Raw genomic sequence first — 24,146 nt, 5'->3', positions numbered from 1 at the left:
ATGAAACTGTGAAAATGAATCAGAAACTATGAAAACGCATGAGAAACTATAAAAATGCATCAGAAACTATGAAAATGCATTAGAAACTATGAAACTGAAAACACATCAGAAACTATGAAACTGAAAATGCATCATAAACTACAAAAACACATCAGAAACTATGAAATTATGAAAACGCATCAGAAACTACACAAACGCATCAGAAACTATGAAACTGTGAAAACACATCAGAAACTATGAAATTATGAAAACGCATCAGAAACTATGAAAACGTATCAGAAACTATGAAATTATGACAATGCATCAGAGGGCAGCCCGGGTGTCCCAGCGGTTTAGCGCCGCCTGCGGCCCAGGGCGTGATCCTGGAGTCCCAGGTTCGAGTCCCGCATCAGGCTCCCCGCATGGAGCCTGCTTCTCCCTCTGCCTGTGTCTCTGCCCCTCTCTGTGTCTCTCATGAATAAATAAATAAAATCTTAAAGAAAATACAAAACAACCATGCCTCTGGGCTCTTCCTAAGCACGCATCAGTAACTATATGTAGTATTTGCGTCACAGGCCTTCAACTTTATGTAAATGGTATCGTACTGAATGTTTCAGTCTACAATTTGCTTTTCCCCCCAAACATCACATTTTTGAAGACCATCCATGTTGCTACCTGGGCCCTCCTTCAGCTTAACCACAGCACAGTATTCCGTAACAGGACTACACGTCCTTGGACTTACCCACTCTATTGTTGACAGGACTTTGAAAAAAGGTCTAACGGGTGTGTTGGGATTTTTTTTTTTCAAGTTTTTGTTTAAATTCCAGTTGACATACAGTGTGATACTAGTTTCGGGTGTAGATTTAGTGATTCAACACTTACATATGCCACCTGGTGCTCATCGTCACAAGAGGGTGGTGGTTGTTTGTTTGCTTTAATAAAACTGAAACAGGGGATCCCTGGGTGGCTCAGTGGTTGAGCGTCTGCCTCCAGCCCAGGGTGTGATCCTGGAGTCCCGGGATCGAGTCCCGCGATCGAGTCCCGCATCGGGCTCCCTGCTGCATGGAGCCTGCTTCTCCCTCCGCCTGTGTCTCTGCCTCTCTCTGTGTGTCTCTCATGAATAAATAAATAAAATCTTTAAAAATAATAATAATAATCACAAAACTGAAACCTATACCTACTCTGTGACCCAGAAATCCCGCTCTTAGGTATGTACCTGAAAAGAATGAGTATGTTTGTCCCCAAAAAAGTGTTCACAGCAGGAATGTTCACCCACGAGAACGGCCACGGCACCGTTACTCATGATCACCAGAACCTAAAAAAAATAAACCGAGGTAGAGCTATGATGGAACAGGGAACGGTAACAAGGAACAGAGTCCCGGTCGGTGCAGCGGCACGGATGAGAGTGAGAAACACGGGAAGAAGCCGCACAAGCATGCGATTCCACACGCGTGTGTGTATTTACACGCATATAACACGGCGTATATGTACCACGAAGTTCTAGCATCAAACTAGTAAAACCACTCTACGGTGGGACAAAAATCAGGACGGTGGCTCCTTGCTGGTGGAAGGTCGGAGCGGGGATTGCCGGGGAGAGGGACCTTTCCGGGCCCATGCCATGTTTCTGACTTGGCGGGAGTTGGGTTGCCCGTGTGCGCCCCGGTAGGGATGTAGAGGGGGCATTTGCGCTTTTCATTTTAAATAAGTTTCCCCTCTAAATAAATAAATAAATAAATAAATAAATAAATAAATAAATAAATAAATTTCCCCTCAAAACCAACCAACCAACCAACCCCGAACAAATGCTGAAGTCTGCTCACGCTGGGCACGCTCAGGTGTTTGGGGGGAAATGCACCGGTATCGCGGGTCCCGTTGGAAAGGCACCCCGTAGTGAGACGGAATAACGGACGGACAGAGGGACGGACAGAAGGCGAGAACTGGGGTCGAGTGGGCCCAGGGGAAAGCGGGCGCCGGTGCGCGGGGGGCCCTTATAAATCCCTTCGACTGTCTCGGGCACTTAGAATTTTCATGATATCACGGGGCGCCCGCGTGGCTCCGTCGGCCGCGCGTCCGAGTCCTGGTTCTGGCTCAGGCCGTGATCTCAGGGCCGCAGGATCGAGCCCCGTGTCGGGCTCTGTGCTTGGGGCAGCGTCGTGCTCTCACTCTCGCTCCTTCTCTAGAATAAATAAATCTTTAAAACTCTCATACAGTGTAGGGCAAGATTCCGAGGTGGAATCTGTCCAAAACCAAGCGTTGGTCTGTGTGCCCGAAAGCCAGCCTCCTTCCTCTGCCCGGGCCGCGCTTGTCCGTCCCGCAGTCCGTGCGCCCCCCGCTGCCCTTCAGCGCGCTCTCCACCTGGCCCCTGGCCCCGGGGCTGTCGCTGGTCGCCCCTGTCCTCCTGGGCGCTCCCTCCCGAGCCCCCCGGGCCTCCTCGCACCCCCTCCTGCTGCGGCCTCCTCGGGCTCCCCCGGCCTCGCTGGGCTCGCTGCTGTCCTGGAGGAGCGGGGCGCCCTGGGGCCTCTGCTGCCCCGTCCCCCGTGCACGGTCCCCCCCCTGCCAGCGCCCGGTTCTCGCCAGCCTCACCCCACGGGGCGTCCCCCAACACCTGGCGGAGCCCCTCCGGTCGCCGTGGGCTGCTTGCACTGCCCTCCTCGCGACTCACTATCCCACACACGTCTGTTTTCTAGGCCCCTCACCTGGAACCAAGCTCCGAGGGGGCAGGGACTTTTGTCCGCTTCATACTGTGTCCCAGTGTTTGCGGGATGAATGAATGAGACAGAGGACGTGTCACCGCCCGCCCCCCGCGGCTACTAGCGCCCCCCATGACTCTTTTCCTTCTCGTATGGGCTCAGCGACCGTGTTCGCCCCTCCCCTGGCCCCCCCACCAGACGCAGCCACGCTCTCCCCAGGCCCTGCCCGGCCCCCGCAGGTGCACCCCTGCCTCTGCCTGCCAACCCCACCCGCCGCCCGCCTCTCCCTGCCCTTCCTCTGCGCCGACGGGGGACACAGGCCACCATCCCGGGGGGCCCTAATGCCCAGCCCTCAAGACCTCTCTCCTCGCGCGCACCCCCAGCACCCCCACCCCAGGGTGGCCAAAGGCAGCTCCCACCAGGCCAGACTCCCTGCCTGGACCCCCAGGTGCGGCTGGAATCCCAGGAGCCCCGCCGGCAGCCCCGGGCCGGGCCTCCAAGGCCCCCTCAGAGGCAGAGGCAGAGGCCCAGTGTGGACGGGGAGCCCCTCCACTCATTCCACGGTCGGGCTGTGCCGGGCCAGGCCCAGGCCAGGCAGGTGGCGTCAGGTAGGAAGGGGGGTTGCTCCCCAGCTCCCGCGGCCTGGCATGGGGGGCAGGGGCGTGAAGAGCCCCACCTCGCAGCAGGCCAGCTCTCGGAGTGGGCATGTGGCAGGCAGCGGGGCGCAGAGTGACGTGCAGGCACACGGGTCCCCCCACGGGCCCAGAGGCCTGGGGCACAGCCCCCCGCCCGATTCCCAGGTGCAGAGAGACGGGGCTGAGGCCCTGGCCTTCACCCCGAGGCAGCGCAGCAGGGCGGACGGGGTGTGGGCAAGTCTGCGCCTGGAAACGGGGCTCTGGCAACCCCTGGAAGGGGCCCTGTCAGGGGAGCCAGCCGGGAGATGACCGCACTGAGGACACCCTGGAGTAGTCCTGAGCTGGGGGGGGGGGAAGGAAAAAGAAGAGGATTAATTTGGAAATGACACGGTGGTAAGTGGAAGCAGCTCAGCGCAGGGGTCCTGGAGTCACCGCACGGCAGGTCCCAGGCAAAGCGCGACGTCCTCTGTAAAGTGGGGGTGACAGCAGGAACGCCTGTGTCAGTGCTGGTGGGGGCCTGCCAGGAGCTGGAGCAGTGGACACGCTGAGAGCACAGCTTAGCCCTCACCTCACTCAAGAAACACTAGTTATGGGAACCCCGGGGGGCCCCGGCGGGTTAGCGCCACCTTCAGCCCAGGGCGTGACCCCGGGGTCCCGGGATCGAGTCCCACATCGGGCTCCCTGCATGGAGCCTGCTTCTCCCTCTGCCTGTGTCTCCGCCTCTCTCTCTGTGTCTCTCATGAATGAATAAATAAAATCTTAAAAAAAACCCAAACTGGTGGTTAAAACTGGTGCCCTAGCATAAATGAAGACAAGGTGCCAAACCATACCAGTAGTCATTGTACCACCGCTCACTACTAAAAAAAACAAACAAACCCAAAACACAACAGTTTATTGAAAAATGTCCTTGATGAGGCAATAAAAAGAATAGTCTAATGGAAAATTCAGTATTAAAATGTGAAAGGATTTTTTTTTTCTGTTGGTGTGTTTTGGCTAAAATGGATAATAAGTTTAATGGTAGATGGTAAAAAATGTTGTATTCCTCTCTTCGTAGGAGATACGGTGGTTATCATGTAGCCATATTCATTGTGGCTTAACTTCAAATCTATGATAAAAAAAATATTAAAAATACACTGGCCAAAGCTCGAACGATTTGAGCAACCAGATAAAGTACTATCAAGTTATACAATTCAAAATATTAAAAAATAAAACAAAAACCCGGGTGGCTCAGCGGTTTAGCGCCGCCTTCAGTCCAGGGCGTGACCCTGGGGTCCCAGGATCGAGTCCCTTGTCGGGTTCCCCACAGGGAGCCTGTTTCTCCCTCTGCCTGTGTCTCTGCCTCTCTGTCTCTCATGAATAAATACATAAAATCTTTAAAAAACAAAAAAAGAAAACAAAACAAGTATAAATATCCATGAGTGTGTGCTGATATAACCACATCACTGGCTGAGTTAATCAGTGAGAGAGGAGACAAATCTAGCAGAATTCCAAATAAATCATGGAGATATTTTTCCGTAAAGGAGGGGGGCATAACTTCCCACTCCTTTGGTGCAGGCGGCGCACCGTGGCTTCCTTCCACCCAGCCTAGTATCTGAGGGTGGGGATGGGGGAGCGACCCCACAGACACTGTAGGTGGTCAAGGTCAACAGCAGCAGTCACAAGCCGCGGTGATGCGCGTACGATACGGGGACAACACGTCTACCTCTGCGGTGTTCTTCCTTGCAACCTACCACCTCAGTTGAACCATTAGAAAACCTAATTCCAAAAAAAAAAAAAGAAAAAGAAAACCTAATTCCACTAGAAAGGCATCCTACAGGGGCACCGGGAAGGTTCAGCGAGCAGAGCACCTTCCGCCCAGGTCAGGAGCCCGGGGCCTGGAGCCGAGCCCCAGTGGAGCCTCTGGGCCCCACGCTCCCGGCTCAGTGGGGAGCCCGCTCGTCCCTCTCCCTCTGCACCCCACACTTGTGCTCGCTCGCTCTCAAATAAATACATAAAATCTTAAAAAAATTAAAAAAGGCATCCTACAAATACTTGACCACTCCTTAAAACTGTCAAGGACATTAAGAAATCGGAAAATCTGAGAAACCGTCACAGCCAAGAGGAACCCCAAGGAGGCGTGAGTTCTAAACGCGATGGGTTCAGGGCTCAACTGGTGAAGCGTCTGCAATCGGCTCGGGTCGTGATGCCCGTGATGCCCGAGTCTGTGGAGCTCCCTGCCTCGCCCTCTCGCTCTGCCCCAGTCCCCACCCCACCCCACCCCCGTACTAGGGCTCTCTCCCCCTGTCGCTCTCAAATAAATAAATAGAATCTTTAAAAATATGTACGATACATAAATGTGGTAGGTTTGCATCTGGCTGCAATACAAAGACATTCGGGTAAAACTGATGAAATCTGAATGAAGCGTGGGCTTTAGCCAATAATAATGCACCGACATTGATTGATATGGTAATAAATGCACCGCACCAATGTGTCAATAATAGGAAAACCTGTGCGAGGTGGATGGGGAGGGTGGAGGGATATATGGAAGCTCGGCTCTACCTTCGCCATTTTTCCATAAATCTAAAACTTCTAAAAAATAAAACTGATTAGTTTGTAAGAAGTTTATCATTAATTGGGAATAATTCTACTGTCCATTACTCTAGCCTTGGAGAATCCAAGTTCTACAGTGGGATCTCCTTGCGTCATTCAATTCAGTATTTACCAAGGTCCTACTTCATATGCCTCTGAACTGCTGGGTCCGGACTATAAAAAAGATGAACAGGGGATCCCTGGGTGGCGCAGATCTCTCTCTATCAAAAATAAATAAAAATTAAAAAAAAAAAAGATGAACAAAACAAGACCCAAGGCCTAGGTGGAGATCAAAGACGTTTCAATAGGTAATTATTGTCCTGTGAGGTGAGCAGAACTGAAAAGTACAGTAAAGGGGTTTTGGGAAGGTTTCACAGAGGAGGCATAAGGAGGAAAAGGTACAGAAACAAGAAATAAGTGTGCTGAACCTGATTTTTTTTAAACCCGTGCCTCAAAGTCTTCTGTTTTTCTCCCCTCCCCTTTTTTCCCTGAAAATTCAAGCCCTATAGAGGCCACTACTTTACATAACATGGTGTTTTAACTTTGCATGAAAAATGGGGAAAATATACTTTAGAAAACGCCAAAATTTCTAAAATTATTACAAGCATGAAAGAATATCATACATTTCAAAGTCATTTTTTTTAAAGATTTATCTATTTATTCACGAGAGACAGAGAGAGAGGCAGAGACATAGGGAGAGGGAGAAGCAGGCTCCCTGCAGGGACCCTGATGTGAGACTCGATCCCGGGACCCCGGGGTCATGCCCTGGGCCGAGGGCAGATGCTCAACCACTGAGCCATGCAGCCGTCCCCAAAGTCAATTTTTAAAAGAAATTATTTATTTTAGAGAGAGTGAGCACAAGCAAGAGGGGAAGAGAAAGAGAGAGAATCTCAAGCAGGCTCCGTACTGAGCGTGGAACCCGACACAGGACTGGATCTCACAAACCGCAGAATGCAAAAATAAGTGAATTTTAAAACTGGGATAAAAATAATAATAATAATAATAATTAAAAAACTGGGATAAGTTGGGGAAAGAGGGAGCTACAGAGGAATGTATACAAATATGAAACAAAGATAACATATTGAAGGACGATGTCTGAGGGCCCCTGGCTCCTGATCTCCGGGTCGTGAGTTCAAGCCCCACGTTGGGAACAGAGATGACTTACATTCAATACTTTTTTTTTAAGACTTAAAATTCCGGGAAATGGCAATTCTGTGATTCAGCTTTCTGTTTCACCCAGGATCTTTCAAGCAAGTCGGTTTCTGCGGGTGTAAACCAGTGAGAGGAGCGGACAGGGGGGCCAAGGGCCTGGCCCTGCGCATCTGCTCCGCGACGGGCACGTGCACCGGCGTCTCTAAGTAGATCTTTAGAAGGAGCCTGGAAATGAGGGTCTGCTTCGCTTTCTGGAGAAAACCCTCGCTCGGAGGAACTTGGTAAGTTGCAGGCGATCCGGATTGGAACCCGGGTCCCTCTCCGCCCCGCTCGGCCTCGTGCCCTGAGGTCGCCTCTCCCGTGTCCTTTCCCGGGGCTGCGGCCGAAGTTCACCGCTGATTCCGCATCTCGTTTATTTTCTTTTTTTAATATTTTATTTATTTATTCATGAGACAGAGAGAGGGAGGCGGAGGCCCAGGCGGGGGCAGGAGCGGGCTGCAGCCGGGAGCCCCGCGCGGGACTCGATCCCGGGGCCGCGGGGTCCCCCCTCCCTCCCGGGCCCGCCCCGCCGCGCGCATCCACCTGTCCGCCGGGGCCGCCGTGCGCGCGGGAAGCCTCGGCCGCCGGCCCCGCCCCTGAGCGCCCCGCGGGCGAGGTGGGCCTCGAAGCCCCGGGGCTCGTCCCCCCGGCGTCGCGGGGCTGCGGGAGGACTCGGAGTCCGGAGGGGCGCGGGGGGGGGGGGGGGCGGGGGGGGAGGGGAGGGGCCCGGTCCCCGCCGCCGCCCGGTGCATCTCGGGAGCCCGCCCGCCGCCCGCCGCCCGCCCGCCCGCAGCGGCTCCCGCCGGGCCAGGGTCGTGCCCGCCCCCGGGGCGCCTTTGTTCCCGCCCGCGTCCCCGGCCCGCGGCTCCCGGCGCTGCGGCCCTCGAGGGTCCCCGCGGGGCGGCCGGGGCGGGCGGGCGCGCGGCTCCCTCGGCAGGGCGGGCTCCGCAGGGCGCGCTGGCGGCGGGGCGGGGCCGCACGTGGCGGGCGGAGGCGGAGGCGGAGGCGGCGGAGGCGGCGCGGCCCGGGCCCCGGGGTGGGGGGGCGGGGGTCCGGGGGGGTCCGGGCGGGGGGCTCCTCCGCGGCGGCCTGCGCGGGGCGGGGGCGGGGGCGGGGGCCGGGGCCGGGGCCGTGTTTACCTTCCGCGGCCGCTGCACGTTGCGCCGCCGCCCGCGCCTCCCATTGGCCGCTCCCGGGGGCGGGTCCGCCGAGCCCGCGCCTCCCCGGCCGCCCGCTTCCCGCCGCCTCCGCGCACCGGGGCCGCCGCGCGGCAGCTCCAGGCCCGGCCCGGGGGCGGGACGCGCGGGGCCGCAGCGGCAGGTGAGGCGCCGGGCAGGTGGGCGCGGGCCGAGGGCCTGGGCGGGGGGACGCCGAAGGGGGCGCGCGGGGCGGGGGGCGCGGGGGGGGCGCGGGGGGCGGGCGCAGGGGAGGCGCGGGAGGAGCGCGGGCGGGAGACGGCGAGCGCGGGCGGGCGGGGAGCGCGGGCGGGGGGGGGCGCGCGCCCGGAGGTGTCAGCCGAGGCGCATGCGCGCGGGCGGGCCCGGCCCGGCCTATATATTGGTTGGCGCCGGCGCCAGCTGAGCGCGGAGCGGCGGCGGGTCCCGCGGTGAGGAGGCGCGGGGCGTGGGGCTGCGGGGCACCGGCTCCCGGCCTCGGGGCTCCCCGCGGCGCGGCCTGGGGGCGGGGGAGGGGCGTCCCGCGCTGCCGCCCTGCGGGGGTCGCCGTGCCGGGGGCTGCCGTGCCGGGGGCTGCCCGGGGCGGGGGCCGCAGGAAGCGCGGGGTCCCGGGGGTCGTGCGTCCCGGCGTCGTCGGGGCGGCCCCCGCGCGGAGGGCATGGGGCGGGCGTCCTCCCGGGCTGGCCCCCGCGGGGTCCGTGCCCGTGTCCCTGGCTCCCCCCCGGGGTCGGGGTCCCGGGGTCCCCGCGGCGGCCGGGCCCGGGGGGGGAGGGCGGCGGGGAGGCCGGAGGGCGCGACCCAAGCCCCAGTTCCCGCCGCCGCCGCCGCCGCCGCCGCTCTCCAAATTGGCGCGGAACCGGCTCCTCCGCCGCCTGAGCGTCCGCGGCCCGCCCGGGGTGGGGGGTGGGGGGTGGGGACCCCGGGGACCCCCGCGCCGCGGCTGAGCGCAGGCTGTGCCCCGAGCCACACGGGGACCTCCAGGCCTGGCAGCGCAGGACCCGCGGGCCGGGGCCGGGCCGGGGCAGGGCCGGGGCAGGGCGAGGGGAGCGCGGCTGACAGTGCCCCTGAGCCCTGCTTTCCCCCTCCCTCCCTCCAGAGGCTTCACCCGAACGAGGAGGATGTCCAGACGCAGGTAACCTCGCTGGTCTTGTGCGCGCGTTTGAGATGAGCGCTGCGCCTGAGGCTCAGCACCCAGTGAAAGCTTCCCCCCAACTCTCCCCCGCAGTAGCCGTTTACAAGCCAAGCAGCAGCCACAGCCCAGCCAGACGGATTCCCCCCAAGAAGCCCAGATAATCCAGGCTAAGAAGAGGAAAACCGCCCAGGTGAGGGAGCCAAGGGGACAGGCGGGCAGGTGGGGGCGGGGGAGGAATCCCCGGCTGGACCTCGGTGTGACAGTGCGCTCTTCTGTTTTGCAGGATGTCAAAAAAAGAAAAGAGGAGGCCGCCAGGAAACAGCAGTATGAGATTAGGGTACTGCGGGGCTGGGCTGGGGGCATTGGGGCGAAACAAGCGGGGACGGGGAGAGCAGCACTGTGCTGTTGCGGGGCTGTGGGAAGACCCCGCTGACGCGGTGACCGGGAGGGCCCCGGGGGTCCGCAGGAAGGCGCGCATCTCCGGGGGGCTGGTGCGGCCCCAGTCCCCCTACAGCTGCAGAGTAAGTTTGCCTTGAAGCAGCTGGTTCCTCTTTGTAAATCCCTCCCTCTTGGAGTCGCCTGGTGCACCAGGGCCCGCCTAATCTGTCCAATGTACTGCTCTTTGTTCCCTCCCCGACTGACTGCCGTGGAGGGTCCTAAGAGCTGCTCCTTGGGGCCCAAGTGGGATGTGAAGCCACTGACAGCTGGCACGTCCCCCTGGCTACCTGTTCCCCGTGGGTGGGGTACAGAGAACTCTGGAGACTCTGGTCCTCTTTGAAACCAGCCTCGGTTGGGGAAAGAGTCGTTTAAATGTTTGACTTCATTCAGTGGATTCCATTTTTTAAGGCTTTGCCTTATCGCGTTCTGAAGTATGGGCGCAGGCTTACCTGGGGTGGGGAGGGAGGGAGGAGCTTCCTATAAAACAAGGTGCCCTTGCCACTGCCCTAAGCCGAGGCAGAATTTTGATTTTTACGATCCTGAAAGTGATTCGTGTTTGGCTACAGATGCATTTTCTTAATCCTCCCCTCCCCCGACACCTGATGTCTTCTTGTATTTCCAGAACTGTATTTTGTTCTCTGAAACATCCCACCCGTTGCTACTCACGAAGATCACTAGGAGCTGTTATGTCTTATGTATAAGATACGCCTGTCTACTAGATGTCAGCCATGCTAGCTATAGACCGTGTAGAGATATGCGCTTCCACTTAGGAACGATCCAAGACAAAAGCTGATTTTTTGCACCATTTTTTTCTTTTTTTTAATGACAGAATTGTTGGCCACCTGTATTATCCGGGGGGATCAGTCCATGTATTATCATTGAAACACCCCACAAAGAAATGGGAACAAGTGACTTCTCTAGATTTACAAATTACAGATTTAAAAATCTTTTTATTAATCCTTCACCTTTGCCTGATTTAAGGTAAGAAAATATTCTGTAATTTATTTATTTATTTATTTATTTTTTTATTTATGATAGTCACAGAGAGAGAGAGAGAGAGAGAGGCAGAGACACAGGCAGAGGGAGAAGCAGGCTCCATGCACCGGGAGCCCGACGTGGGATTCGATCCCGGGTCTCCAGGATCGCGCCCTGGGCCAAAGGCAGGCGCCAAACCGCTGTGCCACCCAGGGATCCCTATTCTGTAATTTAATATCAAAGGTTAAAATTGTACTAAATATTGTACATAATATGACACTTTTGAGTCCTATTTTGCCTTCATTATAAGAATAGAAAAACATCCAAAACTTGCTTTCTTTACTAATATTTATGCATGTATCGAGAATGGTGCTGTTTGCAAAGGATATGGGTATTTAAAATACTGATTTTATGAAGTTATTTTCATTGCTGAATACCATTAGCCTCAGGAGAAGAGCTGAATCCTCTTTTAATGGAATTTAAATGATTTTTCTAAAATCATTGTTCAAATGGAAGCACTTTAACATGAACTCCATTTTCACTTGACATATCAACCCTATTATTTCTTGCCAAGCTTAGGAAGATCCATACACAGTTCTTTTTTCTAGTTAATGTGACTAAGGTACAGCTTACACAAAACGTGTAGTATATTTGACTCTAATACACAAATTAACGGGCAGACATTTACACTTACCGTCCCTCCCCTTCCTTCGCTGTACTTTGTCCAGCTACCACCACGGTAGGTGACTCGACTACCGATTGATTTGGAGAGGACTGCAGCTGGTCTCTACTGGGATTATATGCTTAAATATTTAGATTTTCTGTGTCGCTCTTGAGAAAACCTTGTTATCTTAAGTGGGAGAACTTGTAATTTATAAATGGGGAAAGTACTCCTGAAATCCACAGCCTAGGTTCTTGCTGTACGATTTCAGGCTTCTGCTTTTTCATGATAAAGAAATGGTTTCTAGCAATTTTGTCCTAACTTATTAAGAGCTGCTCCTTCCATGTTCTAACTGAAAATTTTATTTCAATGCCTGAAGTTTATTCTTTGTAAAACAGCATATTCTGTGGGTCACATGGTTATTCTTTTCTTTCTCTTTCCATAGTTGGGGATGTTCAAAGGATGTTTGGCTAAACATGCTAAAAAAAGAGAGCAGATATGTTCACGACAAACATTTTGAAGTTCTGCATTCTGACTTGGAGCCACAGATGAGGTCAATACTTCTAGACTGGCTTTTAGAGGTATGTTCCATCAATATAAATTTCCTTTGTTTCTGTATAATGGAAAGATATTTAGATGTGTGTGCGCCTTCCACGTGCCCTTGGTAGGAGCCATCCTTTTGGGGGTACCTACGGTAGTCCAAAATGGAACGCGTCTGCCTTGTGAGAATGAAATCTTAACACAGCCACTACATCCCTTACAAGCCAAACCCAATTGAGAATTCCTGATGTCTGTGGGTGGTGCTGTGTGCCAGGCATTAGTTACGGCTGAGGGTAACCAAGATGAACGGGACGTATAACTGACGAGGTTTTGAACCCTGCTACGCAAAGAACCAGGATGAGGTTTCAGGGCCCTTAGAGGTCCTTTTCTGTGTCACCAAAATCAAAATAGGATTTGGAATCCTGATTTCTAGGTCCTAAGTGATAAGGAGGCTTTGAATATCCAGAAGGCTAATAAGCCCTGTAGGTTTCCTATAGTTTCCCTTTAATATATACCTTTATTCCTTTCCATAATGCACTGTGCCATTAATGTAAAGGAGTAACAGTGATCTCCAAGTTTCTAAAGATCTGTGCCAGAATGTTCTACTGCTTAGGTCCATTCCCCTTCTCTGGATAAATTCTAAGAGTCTCAAATTATTGAGAAAGGGATTACTTGTGTAAATGACCAACTGATCTTCCTCCAGCCCTTGGATACTTGCTCTGTAGTTTTCCCTGTGCTTGACAGAGATGATGCACGGAGGGAGAAACCCTACAGGCTCCTTGGTAGAATGATACATGGCAGAGTAGATCTCAGAAGCTATCAGAAAAGTTCTTAAGACTATAGAACGCTGCCCTTTTGAGTCCAGTTCTCATACCTTATTCTGAATAGAAGGGAAGCTGTTTCAATCGTGTCGGTACAAGTAGGTGGCTGCTTCTTGACTTCTGGAGTGCCTAGTGATTATGGAAGCAACCAAAGCACAATTAGGTAGATTTTTTTTTTCCTTTTTTATGTTACACTGACTTTTTATCTGGTGGTTGTCCATCAGATTTATTGTTTTCCCTTAAATAGGATTATATGCAAAACTGTAGAGTGTTAAACTTTTTCTTAGTACATCCTTTCAGTCTCAGAATGCAAAGATGGTTCAACAGTACTTTAATGTTTTAAAGGAAAAAAATCAAAGTCTCAATAGACGTGAGAGACCCTTTTTTAAAATGGTTTCCGTTCATTTCAAAATGTATAATAAATGAAGATTCCCTTTACACATTGTATATTAGAAACTCCTGTATTTCCATCCCTGTTTCCTCATTTTCAAAATGGGGATAATGGTTGCTACTTCCTGGAGTTGAGAATTTAAAGCTTTCCCTATAATAAGTATGGAAATGACAGATACTGTTTATTATTAATGACACTAGTGAAACATTAGGGAAATTCCCACTATAGTCAAAAACGAGGGATGAGATCAAGACTTTTCTATCACCAATGTTGTTCACTCAGTTCTCTTCTATAAAGACTCTTAGCCAACGCAGTACAACATGAAAAGATGAAGTTAAAAACGGAAAGGAACTGTATCACTTTGTAGTTAAATGTCTACATAGAGCAGTGAAGAGAATCATATAGAGCTGTTAGAATTAAAAATACAAACTAAGCGTGAAAACTTATTTACCAACAATAAACAATTAGGAAATTAATGGAAAAAAGTTATCACTCCTAATCAGCAAAAGTATAAATGTATCTGGGAACAAATTAAGTCCTCATGGGGAAAAAAAAAAAAAACTATAAAACTAGTAAGAACAAATGCGGATGGTAATAGATACTTTTTATCCTATCATAGTGCACGTTAATGATCTGCCTCCCCTCCCCCCCGCCCAATCCCAGCTGTGGTATCCTAAAAAGCAAAGTTGGCTTTAGAAATATTCTGAAGAAAAAATAAAAAAAGTATTCTGAAGACTGGTATTTTAGGAGAGATCTTTCTAATTTGGAGAAATGCATAGAATATTTCAACGTGTGGATTCTTCTCTAGGTATGTGAAGTATACACACTTCATAGAGAAACGTTTTACCTGGCACAAGACTTTTTTGATAGATTTATGTTGACACAGAAGGATATAAATAAAAATATGCTCCAACTCATTGGAATTACCTCATTATTCATTGCTTCCAAACTTGAGGTAAGTTCTCAAAGTTTATCTATTTACCTCAGACTCCTTTAAATCAGCACATTAATCCTAGCCATTAAAAAAAAAAAAAAAAAATTCTAGCCAATAGAGCTTTTGACAGTAACTCTGTAGGAAAGATGAGTGGGGTTTTTTTCCAAAACATTTTCTGAATATTATTGATTTTGGATGAATGGATAAACATAGTTCCCTTTGTAGTATCTGAGCATCTGGTTTAGATTCTGGAACATTACCTGGGTGAAGTGTTCTATGGCACATTCTGCTGAACAAAATACACCGGTGTGGTCTCTGTACATAATCCTGGCACTTGGATCCATAGGAGGGTCTTTGAATACTGACCAACCAGATGAAATAAATACGACACCGAGTTAGAATAATAATGATCTATATCCACACTAAGATTTCTGTATCTGGTGGTAGTGCCAGGACAGAAAAGAGGACAACTCTTTTCTTGCCTGAGGTTTTCTTTCACACAATCTTTTTTCTTAATACAGTTTGGATATCATAGTTTCTTCTGAAAGTTTGAAACCTGTGTCATTTTGAGGGTGGGAGAGGGACCGATTCACTATTTGGACTCTCACTATATGCTTCAGGTATTCTTTCCAGCCTGTTCTCACTCGTAGCAGGTCTCTCTTCTACTCTCATCATTCCGTTTGTTCTCTGGGCTCTTAAGACAGACCAGTCGGCCAAACTGCACAACATATTTCTCGACATAACCTACTTTTTATAAAGTAAAGGAAAGGTTTTCCATAGTTTCTAGACCTTAGTTAAGCCTTGGTTCAGTCTGGCCAATACACTAAGAATTTATTTATTCATGAGAGAGGCAGAGACACAGGCAGAGGGAGAAGCAGGCTCCATGCAGGGAGCCCGACAAGGGACTCGATCCCAGGTCTCCAGGATCAGGCCCTGGGCTGAAGGCAGGCGCCAAACCGCTGGGCCACCCAGGGATCCCCTACACCAAGCAATCTTAAAAGAAGTTTGGCTTTTTATTTTTTAACTGAAATGACTGGTTAAAATATTCTAGCTGTTTATTAAATGAAATTCAAGATCAAGTCTATGAAAATAAGTCTCAGTATAGTTGGCTAATTTAGATTCCTACATCCTTAAAAAAAAATTTCGTTACTAAGCTATATCATCACTTTATGAAGCTGTCCTTAAAAATGAGGCCTGTATGTGATTTGTGTGACTTTTTGCTTTCATCACAATTTCAACTGTGCTTAATTTTTTAAAAATACATTTTAAAGGAAATTTATGCTCCTAAGCTCCAAGAGTTTGCTTATGTCACTGATGGTGCCTGCAGTGAAGAGGATATCTTAAGAATGGAACTTATTATATTAAAGGTAATAAACTTATTACGTCTAGGTTGCAATTTAGTAACTTAGTAGTTACTACTGAAAGACCACAATATAAGTAGTCAGAACAGGTTTTATTCAGTTTTAGGGTCCAGTTCAAAGAAGTTAATGCATCAACATACTGACAATGGTATGAATGGAGGGGAATTTACTTAACCTGTAGACTCTTCTTTTTCTCTATCTTTGAAGTTTTCAATATTGAGAATATATTACTTTCTTGATTTTAAAGTGATTAAGAACAGCACTTTGAAAAGTATAGTTAGCATACCACGCGTGAATACGTATAAATGAATTACAATGACTACCAAGTCTTAGTTCGGACTTTCCCCTTCTTCCAAAAGATAATGAGAATTATTTCATTGCCTTTTTTTTTTTCTTTTTATTAAAAAAGGGCTATTAACATAGAAGGATGGAGAAGAGAAGCGTAAAGGTTTTTAATCAGGCCCCAAATTAGAGTTAAGGCTGAATGTTAGCTACTAGAAAGTATGTTATTAAATCTGGATACCATGAATTTATATATAAGACACAAGAAAACAATGACTTTCACTTATAGATTATCTAAGGTATATGTATTATAAATTCATATTTTTTGCTAATTATGTCTATGAACATTTATATTCATGGCTCTTAAATATCAAGTGCCCAGGCAAGATTCCATTCTCACAATAAACTTGCTCAGATTAAGGCTTGAAGCACTGCATAAAGAGGATGTAAACAGAAGATTGAATTTTCTGTAACACTGTTCTCCCCTAATTATTGTAGACTGCTTGTAAATGGTAAAGTCCCTGGGCTTCATGGGAGAGGATATCATAAATCAGGATTTGTCTTTTTTGTTTTGAACTTTTACATTGATGAGAAGCTATCAAAGACCATGGAAAGAAAAAGTCTGGAATCAGTTCTTGGAAAATCTGAATAGAATTGGCTTTGGTCATTGAATACAATTTCACAAAGGCAGCTTTGATAAATAATAAATAGATGTGGAAGACCAGGGGCTATAAGAAAGAAGAGGAATGGATACCAGGCTCAATGAGCTTTCTAAATAAAGACAACTAGAGAATAATAAAGGGGCCCATATTAATAGACTGGAAAATATAAGCACCTTTACATTCTGAGGTAGCTATGAATATTTTTAATAAAAATGGAAGAAATAAGCCAAACCGGAAAGCTTTTAAATGACTATCTAGTAAAGTAGCAATTTATTAAATTGTCTATATACCTACATTTATTAACAGGTATTTTCATTCCATTAACAGGCTTTAAAATGGGAACTCTGTCCTGTAACAGTCATCTCCTGGCTAAATCTCTTCCTCCAAGTTGATGCTCTTAAAGATGCTCCTAAAGTTCTTCTACCTCAGTATTCTCAGGAAAAGTTCATTCAAATAGCTCAGGTATTTTCACTGAATATATACTAATGTCATTTATTATAGCTGTTTAGTGCATTTATAGTCTTAAATAAGCTAAACCACAAGAAACATAATGAATTAAATTCACTGATGAGAACAGAACTGCTGATATATAAATACTGGGAACAGAATCTTGTGTTGCTTAGTAATTCTAGAAAACAAACTTATTAATGTTTGAGTTTAAATGTATTAGGAGTAGTTTTCATTCTTTGAGTCCAAAATTACAGTGAAATACCTCTTTTTGATGTAAAATGGAAAAAGGCATTTTGTCTCTTGTCTTTCGTATGAAATTAATTTGAAAACACGGGGTACCGTTAGAATGAAGAGTACCTTAGTTACTTTTTTTTATTTTTATTTTCTAAAAGGGGCCCTGAGTCTATGTGATTTTTATTTATTCATGAGAGACAGAGAGAGAGGCAGAGACCCAGGCAGAGGGAAACGCAGGCTCCCTGCAGGGAGCCTGACGTGGGACTTGATCCCGGGACTCTAGGATCACACCCTGGGCTGAAGGCGGCGCTAAACCGCTGAGTGTCCCCCCGCCCCCCCCCCCCCCCCCCCCCCCCCCGCCGCACCGGGCTGCCCCTTAGTTACTTTTTTTTTTTTTTTTTTTTTTTTAAATAAATTTTTATTTATTTATGATAGTCACACACAGAGAGAGGGAGAGAGGCAGAGACACAGGCAGAGGGAGAAGCAGGCTCCATGCACCGGGAGCCCGATGTGGGATTCGATCCCGGGTCTCCAGGATCACGCCCTGGGCCAAAGGCAGGCGCCAAACCGCTGCGCCACTCAGGGATCCCACCTTAGTTACTTTTTTAAAACTTGAGTTTAAACTCTGCTTTCCTAGGCCAGAAGAACAAACGTTCTTTCCTGCCTGCTCCTCGGAGGTATCTTAATGGCTACCATAACTGCCATATAGGCGCGAGGAAGACCAATGTTCTAATTCTCTGCAGGATATGAAAAGCTTACCATGGGATTGAAGGAACTGTGGTGTTCTGGGATGGGTTTTAAAGAATCTAGATTGAAATTTATTTTTTTCCTAGGTTGAAATTTCATTTGTATTTTAAATCTAGTCAGCACACTGTAAACTAAAACTGAATTACCAGTAAAATATTAGAACTGATTCATCTTATAAAATTTTCTAATGAAGAAGGCTTATTTTTTTTTCTGTCACAATTCCCAGTATCCCAGATTATCTGAGGCAGCCGCTACCTCCTTTTGATAGAGAACAAACATTTGATAACTATAATCACTGCGTCTACCTTGTTTGTTTCTAACTCTTTTACTCACATTACTATCTTCTGGACCCGTGTGAACAACTTGTTTTATTCCACTGGACAGGTATCACCTTAGGCCTCTGAAATGTAGCCTTTTTACACCATTCTGCCCTTTGTTCAACTTAGTACCTGGATTATACTGCCTTTTTTTTTAGCTAATCTAATCTCACTGTTCAGACTACACTGAGGCAGATATATAGAAGGGACTAGGTATCTGAAGGATCATTCTTAAAAATTTATCTTTCCTGACTTAAAATCATCCAGTAATTTCAGTAATCAGAACTAAAATTCTTAAGGACCCTTTATGATGTAACCGAGCTCACCTATGACCTAATCTGTCCCTCTCCAGCTACTGTCCTCCTCCCCCTTTAAGGAATGAAGGAAAGGAATTCCTTTGTTCTGCACGAGATGTTCCAAGGGAAACGGGTACCTTCTCATCGTCTTGGCCAGTGCTGTTCCCTAGACATGGAATACTTCCTACCCCGCCCCCCCGCAATCTTCCCGGCTGCCTTGGCTTTTAAGATTCACACAGCACAGACCTTCCCCACTCTGGATTAGGCGCCCTTCCTACCACTACCACAGCACTGCATCCTAACAGTCCTGGTCCCTATTCACTTCCCAACTCGAGCCACCACTCTGAAGTAAGTTCTCTTCGGATCCCTGCAGTTCTAGCAATCTTGGCATAGGGGTCCACATCGAAGTACTCATTACAGCTGACTGGTCTTTAGGAGCAACACGTTATACTCATCCTTTCTCCTCCTAAATATGTGTTTTTGCTTTTTCCTTTGCTAGCTTTTAGATCTGTGTATTCTGGCCGTTGACTCGCTGGAGTTCCAGTACAGAATACTGGCTGCCGCTGCCCTGTGCCATTTTACCTCTATTGAGGTGGTTAAGAAAGCCTCAGGTAAGGCACTGTGTGTTTCCTTACATGTGCACAACTAGGAAGGGCACTTGTACCAACCTCAGCTTCCTATCAAGATAGAAGAAAATTAGTTTAGAGTCCACCTGGGCGGCTCAGTTGGTTAAGCATCTCCCTTTGGCTCGGGTCATGATCCCAGGGTCCTGGGATTGAGTCCACCCGGCATCGGCTCTTAGCAGGGAGTCTGCTTCTCTCCCTCCCTCTCTGCCCCTGCCTTGCTGGAGCTAGCACTCTCTCAATCCCCCACCTTCCCCTGCCCCACGGCCCATGCTCTAAAATAAAATTACAGATTACCTTCCCTTGTGTTAGAAGGACTTTCTAATCTTCAACATATATCCATTAACAAAAAATAAGGTCAAATGGAACTTCTGTCCATTTGAAGTTAGTCAACGTAGGTATAGTTCCACTTCAAGAATTCTTTGTGTATTGAGAATTTGTTTCATTTGTAGAAGTTATTGGTTAAGAAGCCCTGATTCGGGGATCCCTGGGTGGCTCAGCGGTTTGGCACCTGCCTTTGGCCCAGGGCGCGATCCTGGAGTCCCAGGATCGAGTCCTGCGTCGGGCTCCCGGCATGGAGCCTGCTTCTCCCTCCTCCTGTGTCTCTGCCCCCCCCCCCCTCTCTCTCTTTCTCTATCATAAATAAATAAATCTTTAAAAAAAAAAAAAGAAGCAGCCCTGAGTCTTGGGGCACCTGGGTGGCTTAGTGGGTTAAATGTCCAACTCTTGATTTGCTCCCACAAACTGAGATGGAGCCCTGTTTTGGGCTCCACACTCAGAGGGGAGTCTGCTCCTCTGCCCCTCCCCTGCACGTGTGCTCTCAAATAAATCTTTAAACACAGCAACAGCTCTTTTTCTCCCTCAAAATAGTCACATTATTAAAAGGCCAAAAATCAGGGCACCTGGGTGGCTCAGTGGGTTAAGCATCAGACTCTGGATTTCAGGCCTGTGTTAGGCTCTGTGTACAGCATGGAGTCTGCTTGCCCCTCTCCCTCTGCTCCTCCCTTTGCTATCACATGTTTGTACTCTCAAATAAAATAAAAGGCCAAAATCAAGTTCCAACAATTTAAAGCAGATTAACACTCTCAAACTATGGTTAAGGGCAGTTTCTAATATAAACTTCACGTTTTCCTCTTTCCTCTCTCTAGGTTTGGAATGGGACAACATTTCTGAATGTGTAGACTGGATGGTGCCTTTTGTCAGTGTAATAAAAAGTACTAGCCCTGTGAAGCTGAAGATTTTTAAGAAGATTTCTATGGAAGATAGACACAATATCCAGACACATACAAATTATCTGTCTATGCTGGTATGTTTCTTGTGGGGCTTCTTGGTTTGATATCTAGTAAGTCACCAAAACTGATTAGTAAAGATACTAAAAATACTTCAGGGCGGTGCTAGAGGCTATTAGGGAGTGGAAAGTTCTAACGGGCACACACTAATGTCACAGCCAGACTGCGGAGTGTTTTAGGATCAATGCCGGTAGCCCGGGGTAAGAGTTTTTTAAAAATACAGTTACAGGCAGTTCAAACAACTGAATCTCCAGAACGGGACTAGTCTTTCCTACTTGCAGAGACCTAGAGAGACCACTAACGTTGAGGCCTACGTAGTCTCAAATTAATACCCAAGAGTTTGCTGGTTTGACTTTGTTTTATTCTATCAGTGCTTTATATTACCTGATAAACTCTGCATGATTTCTTCACATCTAGGATGAAGTAAACTATGTAAACACCTTCAGAAAGGGGGGACAGCTGTCACCCGTGTGCAGTGGAGGCATTATGACACCGCCGAAGAGCACTGAGAAACCACCAGGAAAACACTAAAGAAGTTAACTAAGCAAACATGTTGGGATTGACTGAGTATTGGGTAGAATTTCATAGAACTTGAACTACTAAAGTTTTCAGGAAAGTAGTGCTGTGACTGTCCTAGCCAATTTGAAAGTTTCACTGCCATTCTTTGATTTAAAAAAAAAAAAAAAAAAAAAAAACACTTAAAATTGGCATTAAGGAAGAAATTCCTAGATTAGCTGTTTAAGCAGCAGGACTTGTTTACAAAGATGACTTCATTCCCAATGTGACTGGATAGAAGCCAGCCACAATTTATGCCATAACAATTTTTCTTCTGATCCAGTGTTACTATGTTGTATCTTGATAAACTAAGAATTTTATCATTGGAGTTTTAGAGTAGGTAAGGGCTACCTTAAAAGGGACATTGAGTAATACAATACTTTGAATCTAGTTTTTAGATTCTCAAAATTCATATTCTTGACTAGTGCAATTTGGTTATTGAAAATAAAATTTAAACTTGTTTACAAAGGTTTAGTTTTATAATAAGGTGACTAATTTATCTATAGCTGCTGTAGCAAGCTATTATAAAACTTGAATTTTTACAAATGGTGAACTTTAATCTGTTTTTTTAAACTGGTACATTTGCCTTGCCATAACATTTTTTAACCAGTAAGGCTTAGATGAACATGGCATTTAAACTGTGCTCTAAAAAGGGGGAATACCAAAGAAATTTTAAACAAGATAAATGTTGCAGCTCCTCTTTTGGGCTTTGACACAGAGGTTGCTTTATAATGACTTTGTACACCACAATTCAAGAAGTACCCTTTCAACCTATTTATATGAGAAAGTCACTTTATTAACTCCAAGATATCCCCAAGGACTTTTTCTTAATTTAGTGTGACTAAGACTATTTATGTTTGCAAAACCATTAAGGTCCTTTTTAAATTCCTACATAATGAGTTAAGGACAGTGTCAAAGTGATAATGCTTAACACTTGACATAAATTTCTATTTTCGTAAGGCAGAAAAGTAGTACATGTATACTGACTCCTAGATTATTTATTAAAAACAAAAAAACCTGACGTAAGAACTTGCTGTATATAGACTAGCTACTTCTACACAAATACTTCAGTTTTTTTTAAAATGAAATTTGGCCTCAAGAGTGGGTCTAGTACAAGACAAATTATACTAGATTGCTAGTTTATTCTGTTACTGGACATGTGAATCTCTTCCTTTGAAGAAATTATAAATCTAAGCCATGGTTATGGTATGAAGTCTTCTGTATAGTTGTTTTTACTGTTTCAGTATTGTCTGAAAAGAAAACACCACTAAATGTGTACATATGTATTATATAATCTAATACTGTTTATTTTTTAGCCCATTGTTTAAAAAATAAAAGTTAAAAATTTTAACTAACTGCTTAAAAGTAAAGTTTTGCCATTGCTTGGAGAAACTTCTTTTTCCTTCTCTGCGCTGCCAGCTGTAACACTTCTTCTGGGTTGCTTGCGTTCAGTTCGGTCTGCCCGATGGCTTTGATCTTCCAAAACAAGAAAGTGACATTACTACAGGTGTGGTAAAAAATAGTCTTGCTAGTACACCTAATACAGCACTACCTCCACGCTAACAGTTGGCCTCATGGTAAGGGCTGCGGAAGACATCCAGACAGACCAGAGCCACCAGTCATGGACTAACAGTAGGTGCCCCCAACGTACCCCAGCAAGCCAGCGGTAGCCTAAGGCCGTCCCACACCGCCGCGGCACTCACCTCGCATCCCCAGGACCTGTGGCACGTACAGTTACAACCGCTGTATCAACCTGGGGTGTATACAGGGCTCTCGCACTAGCCGTGGTCTCAGGCACCCACTGGGGCCTTGGCAATTATCCGCGGGGGGCAGGGGGCGGGGGATACTGCTCTACAGTAGCACTAATTCACATAAATTCATTGGACTAAAAATACCAGTATGTAAACCCAAATGTCATTTGACACATTTTTACAGTTAAATTAAGGCTCCGACAAAACAGCCTGAAAAATCAAAATTCATGTTTCAGGAAAGGCTTCATTCTTTTAATGGGAAAAAATAGTTGCTCAGCAGCATGATAGCAACAGTGGTTCATTTCTTTCATGATTAGAAAGCGTCACCCCGGCCTATTAATAATCCACAGAATTCAGCCAAGGAGCACTTTGGGAGAACACATTCGGACCTTCGCAGATTACTTTTAAAGTAGTAATCTACACCTTTAGATTAAAAAAGCCAATTAGAACATCTTTAAACAACAAAAACTACTGTTCTGTAGCCTGAAGGGTGGCAGTAGGAGTACTGAGAAATCAGCAGCAGCAGGAAGGATTGCTGGACAATTCCATTTCAATCTGAGGGAATGTGTGTGGAAAACCGGGTCCTACGGCGTAACTAGAGCGTTACTTCCAAACAAACGATGTCACCAAGATGACAGGCTACACAAGTCCAAGGAGAAGGCAGAGGTTGGAAATGGCCAGAGACTGGAGAAATAATGGTGTGCTCTGCGTAGGAGCCAAAACCATGAGTGGATGACACCTCCTAGGGAGGATGTAGGGCAACCTGAAAGTAACAGAAGGACTAGCTTTGGGGGAGCCAGGGTTAAAGGGTCGACAGAGGGAGACACCCACACAGAAGGAAAGTCGTAACAGAAGAATAAAAATGTCAAGGAAACCAAAGGAATAAACTTTAAGAAGTGAGATGTGAACAAAAGGCTAAGGACTGAAGAGCACCCACTGGCTCTGGCCTTCGGTGACGGCAGGAGTCCAGTTACGCCGGATGGAAGAGCTTCAACACACCAGGCAGAGAAGAGGAAGAGGAAGTAGAGGCACAGCCGCAGATGAAACCGTGTGTAAGCTGGGGGAGGTTACGTACAGGAGTGGAGACGACTCATTAAGTGTCTCTGGAGAGAGAGAAAGCCTAAAACCTTGCCTTCATCAAGGAGTAACCCTTCTTGGGCAGCCCCGGTGGCTCAGCGGTTTAGGGCCGCCTGCAGCCCGGGGTGTGATCCTGGTGACCCTGGATCGAGTCCCACATCCGGCTCCCTGCGTGAAGCCTGCTTCTCCCTCTGCCTGTGTCTCTGCCTCTCTCTTTCTCCTCTCTGTGTATACTCATGAATAAATAAATAAAATATTAAAAAAAAAAAAAAGGAGTAACCCTTCTCACCAAGAGGAGTGCCCTGAGCAGTGAGCGCAGGGACAGATTTTAAAGGTGGGAAGGAGGGATTTCAAGCTGGTACTTAATGGCCA

The 24,146-nt window shown here is 47.7% G+C and overlaps 2 protein-coding genes and 1 long non-coding RNA gene across 10 annotated transcripts in view; 1 reads left to right on the top strand and 2 right to left on the bottom strand.

Annotated features, from left to right (window-relative positions):
* The first annotated feature begins 8,330 nt into the window (after window positions 1-8,330).
* On the top strand, window positions 8,331-22,297 carry CCNE2 (cyclin E2). Of its 4 annotated transcripts, none has more exons than XM_038579796.1 (12): window positions 8,331-8,383; window positions 9,335-9,370; window positions 9,464-9,560; window positions 9,654-9,707; window positions 10,638-10,789; window positions 11,890-12,025; window positions 14,005-14,151; window positions 15,402-15,497; window positions 16,763-16,897; window positions 18,979-19,090; window positions 20,251-20,408; window positions 20,809-22,297. In XM_038579796.1, exons 2-12 carry the CDS (start codon window positions 9,357-9,359, stop codon window positions 20,920-20,922), a joined length of 1,215 nt encoding a protein of 404 aa, XP_038435724.1. In that variant the 5' UTR covers window positions 8,331-8,383; window positions 9,335-9,356; the 3' UTR covers window positions 20,923-22,297. The 4 variants fall into 4 exon arrangements, with proteins under 4 accessions (XP_038435724.1, XP_038435722.1, XP_038435725.1 ...); XM_038579794.1 differs by lacking the exon at window positions 8,331-8,383 and adding an exon at window positions 8,580-8,669; XM_038579797.1 differs by lacking the exon at window positions 8,331-8,383 and having other exon boundaries at window positions 9,342-9,370; window positions 9,467-9,560.
* Window positions 10,467-19,313, bottom strand: LOC119866747. 3 transcript variants are annotated; one of them, XR_005381253.1, is made up of 4 exons: window positions 18,200-19,313; window positions 14,391-14,491; window positions 12,859-12,934; window positions 10,467-12,133 (listed from the first exon to the last, which is right to left on the bottom strand). It is a non-coding gene; the product is annotated as an uncharacterized LOC119866747 (long non-coding RNA). The 3 variants fall into 3 exon arrangements; XR_005381252.1 differs by having other exon boundaries at window positions 10,954-11,007; window positions 18,200-19,312; XR_005381251.1 differs by having other exon boundaries at window positions 10,469-12,934; window positions 18,200-19,309.
* INTS8 (integrator complex subunit 8) overlaps window positions 22,223-24,146 on the bottom strand; it is a 50,948-nt gene continuing 49,024 nt past the window's right edge. For all 3 annotated transcript variants that reach the window (XM_038579791.1, XM_038579792.1, XM_038579793.1), the window contains one exon: window positions 22,223-22,422. In XM_038579791.1, coding sequence (XP_038435719.1) covers window positions 22,306-22,422 — 117 coding nt within the window. In that variant the 3' untranslated portion in view covers window positions 22,223-22,305. The remainder of the gene's footprint in view (window positions 22,423-24,146) is intronic.

The sequence above is a fragment of the Canis lupus genome, chromosome 29 (genome assembly GCF_011100685.1).
Source record: "Canis lupus familiaris isolate Mischka breed German Shepherd chromosome 29, alternate assembly UU_Cfam_GSD_1.0, whole genome shotgun sequence".
Taxonomy (NCBI): Eukaryota; Metazoa; Chordata; class Mammalia; order Carnivora; family Canidae; genus Canis; species Canis lupus.
The sequence above is the reverse complement of the archived record's forward strand: the minus strand, read 5'-3'. Positions and strand labels throughout refer to the sequence as shown.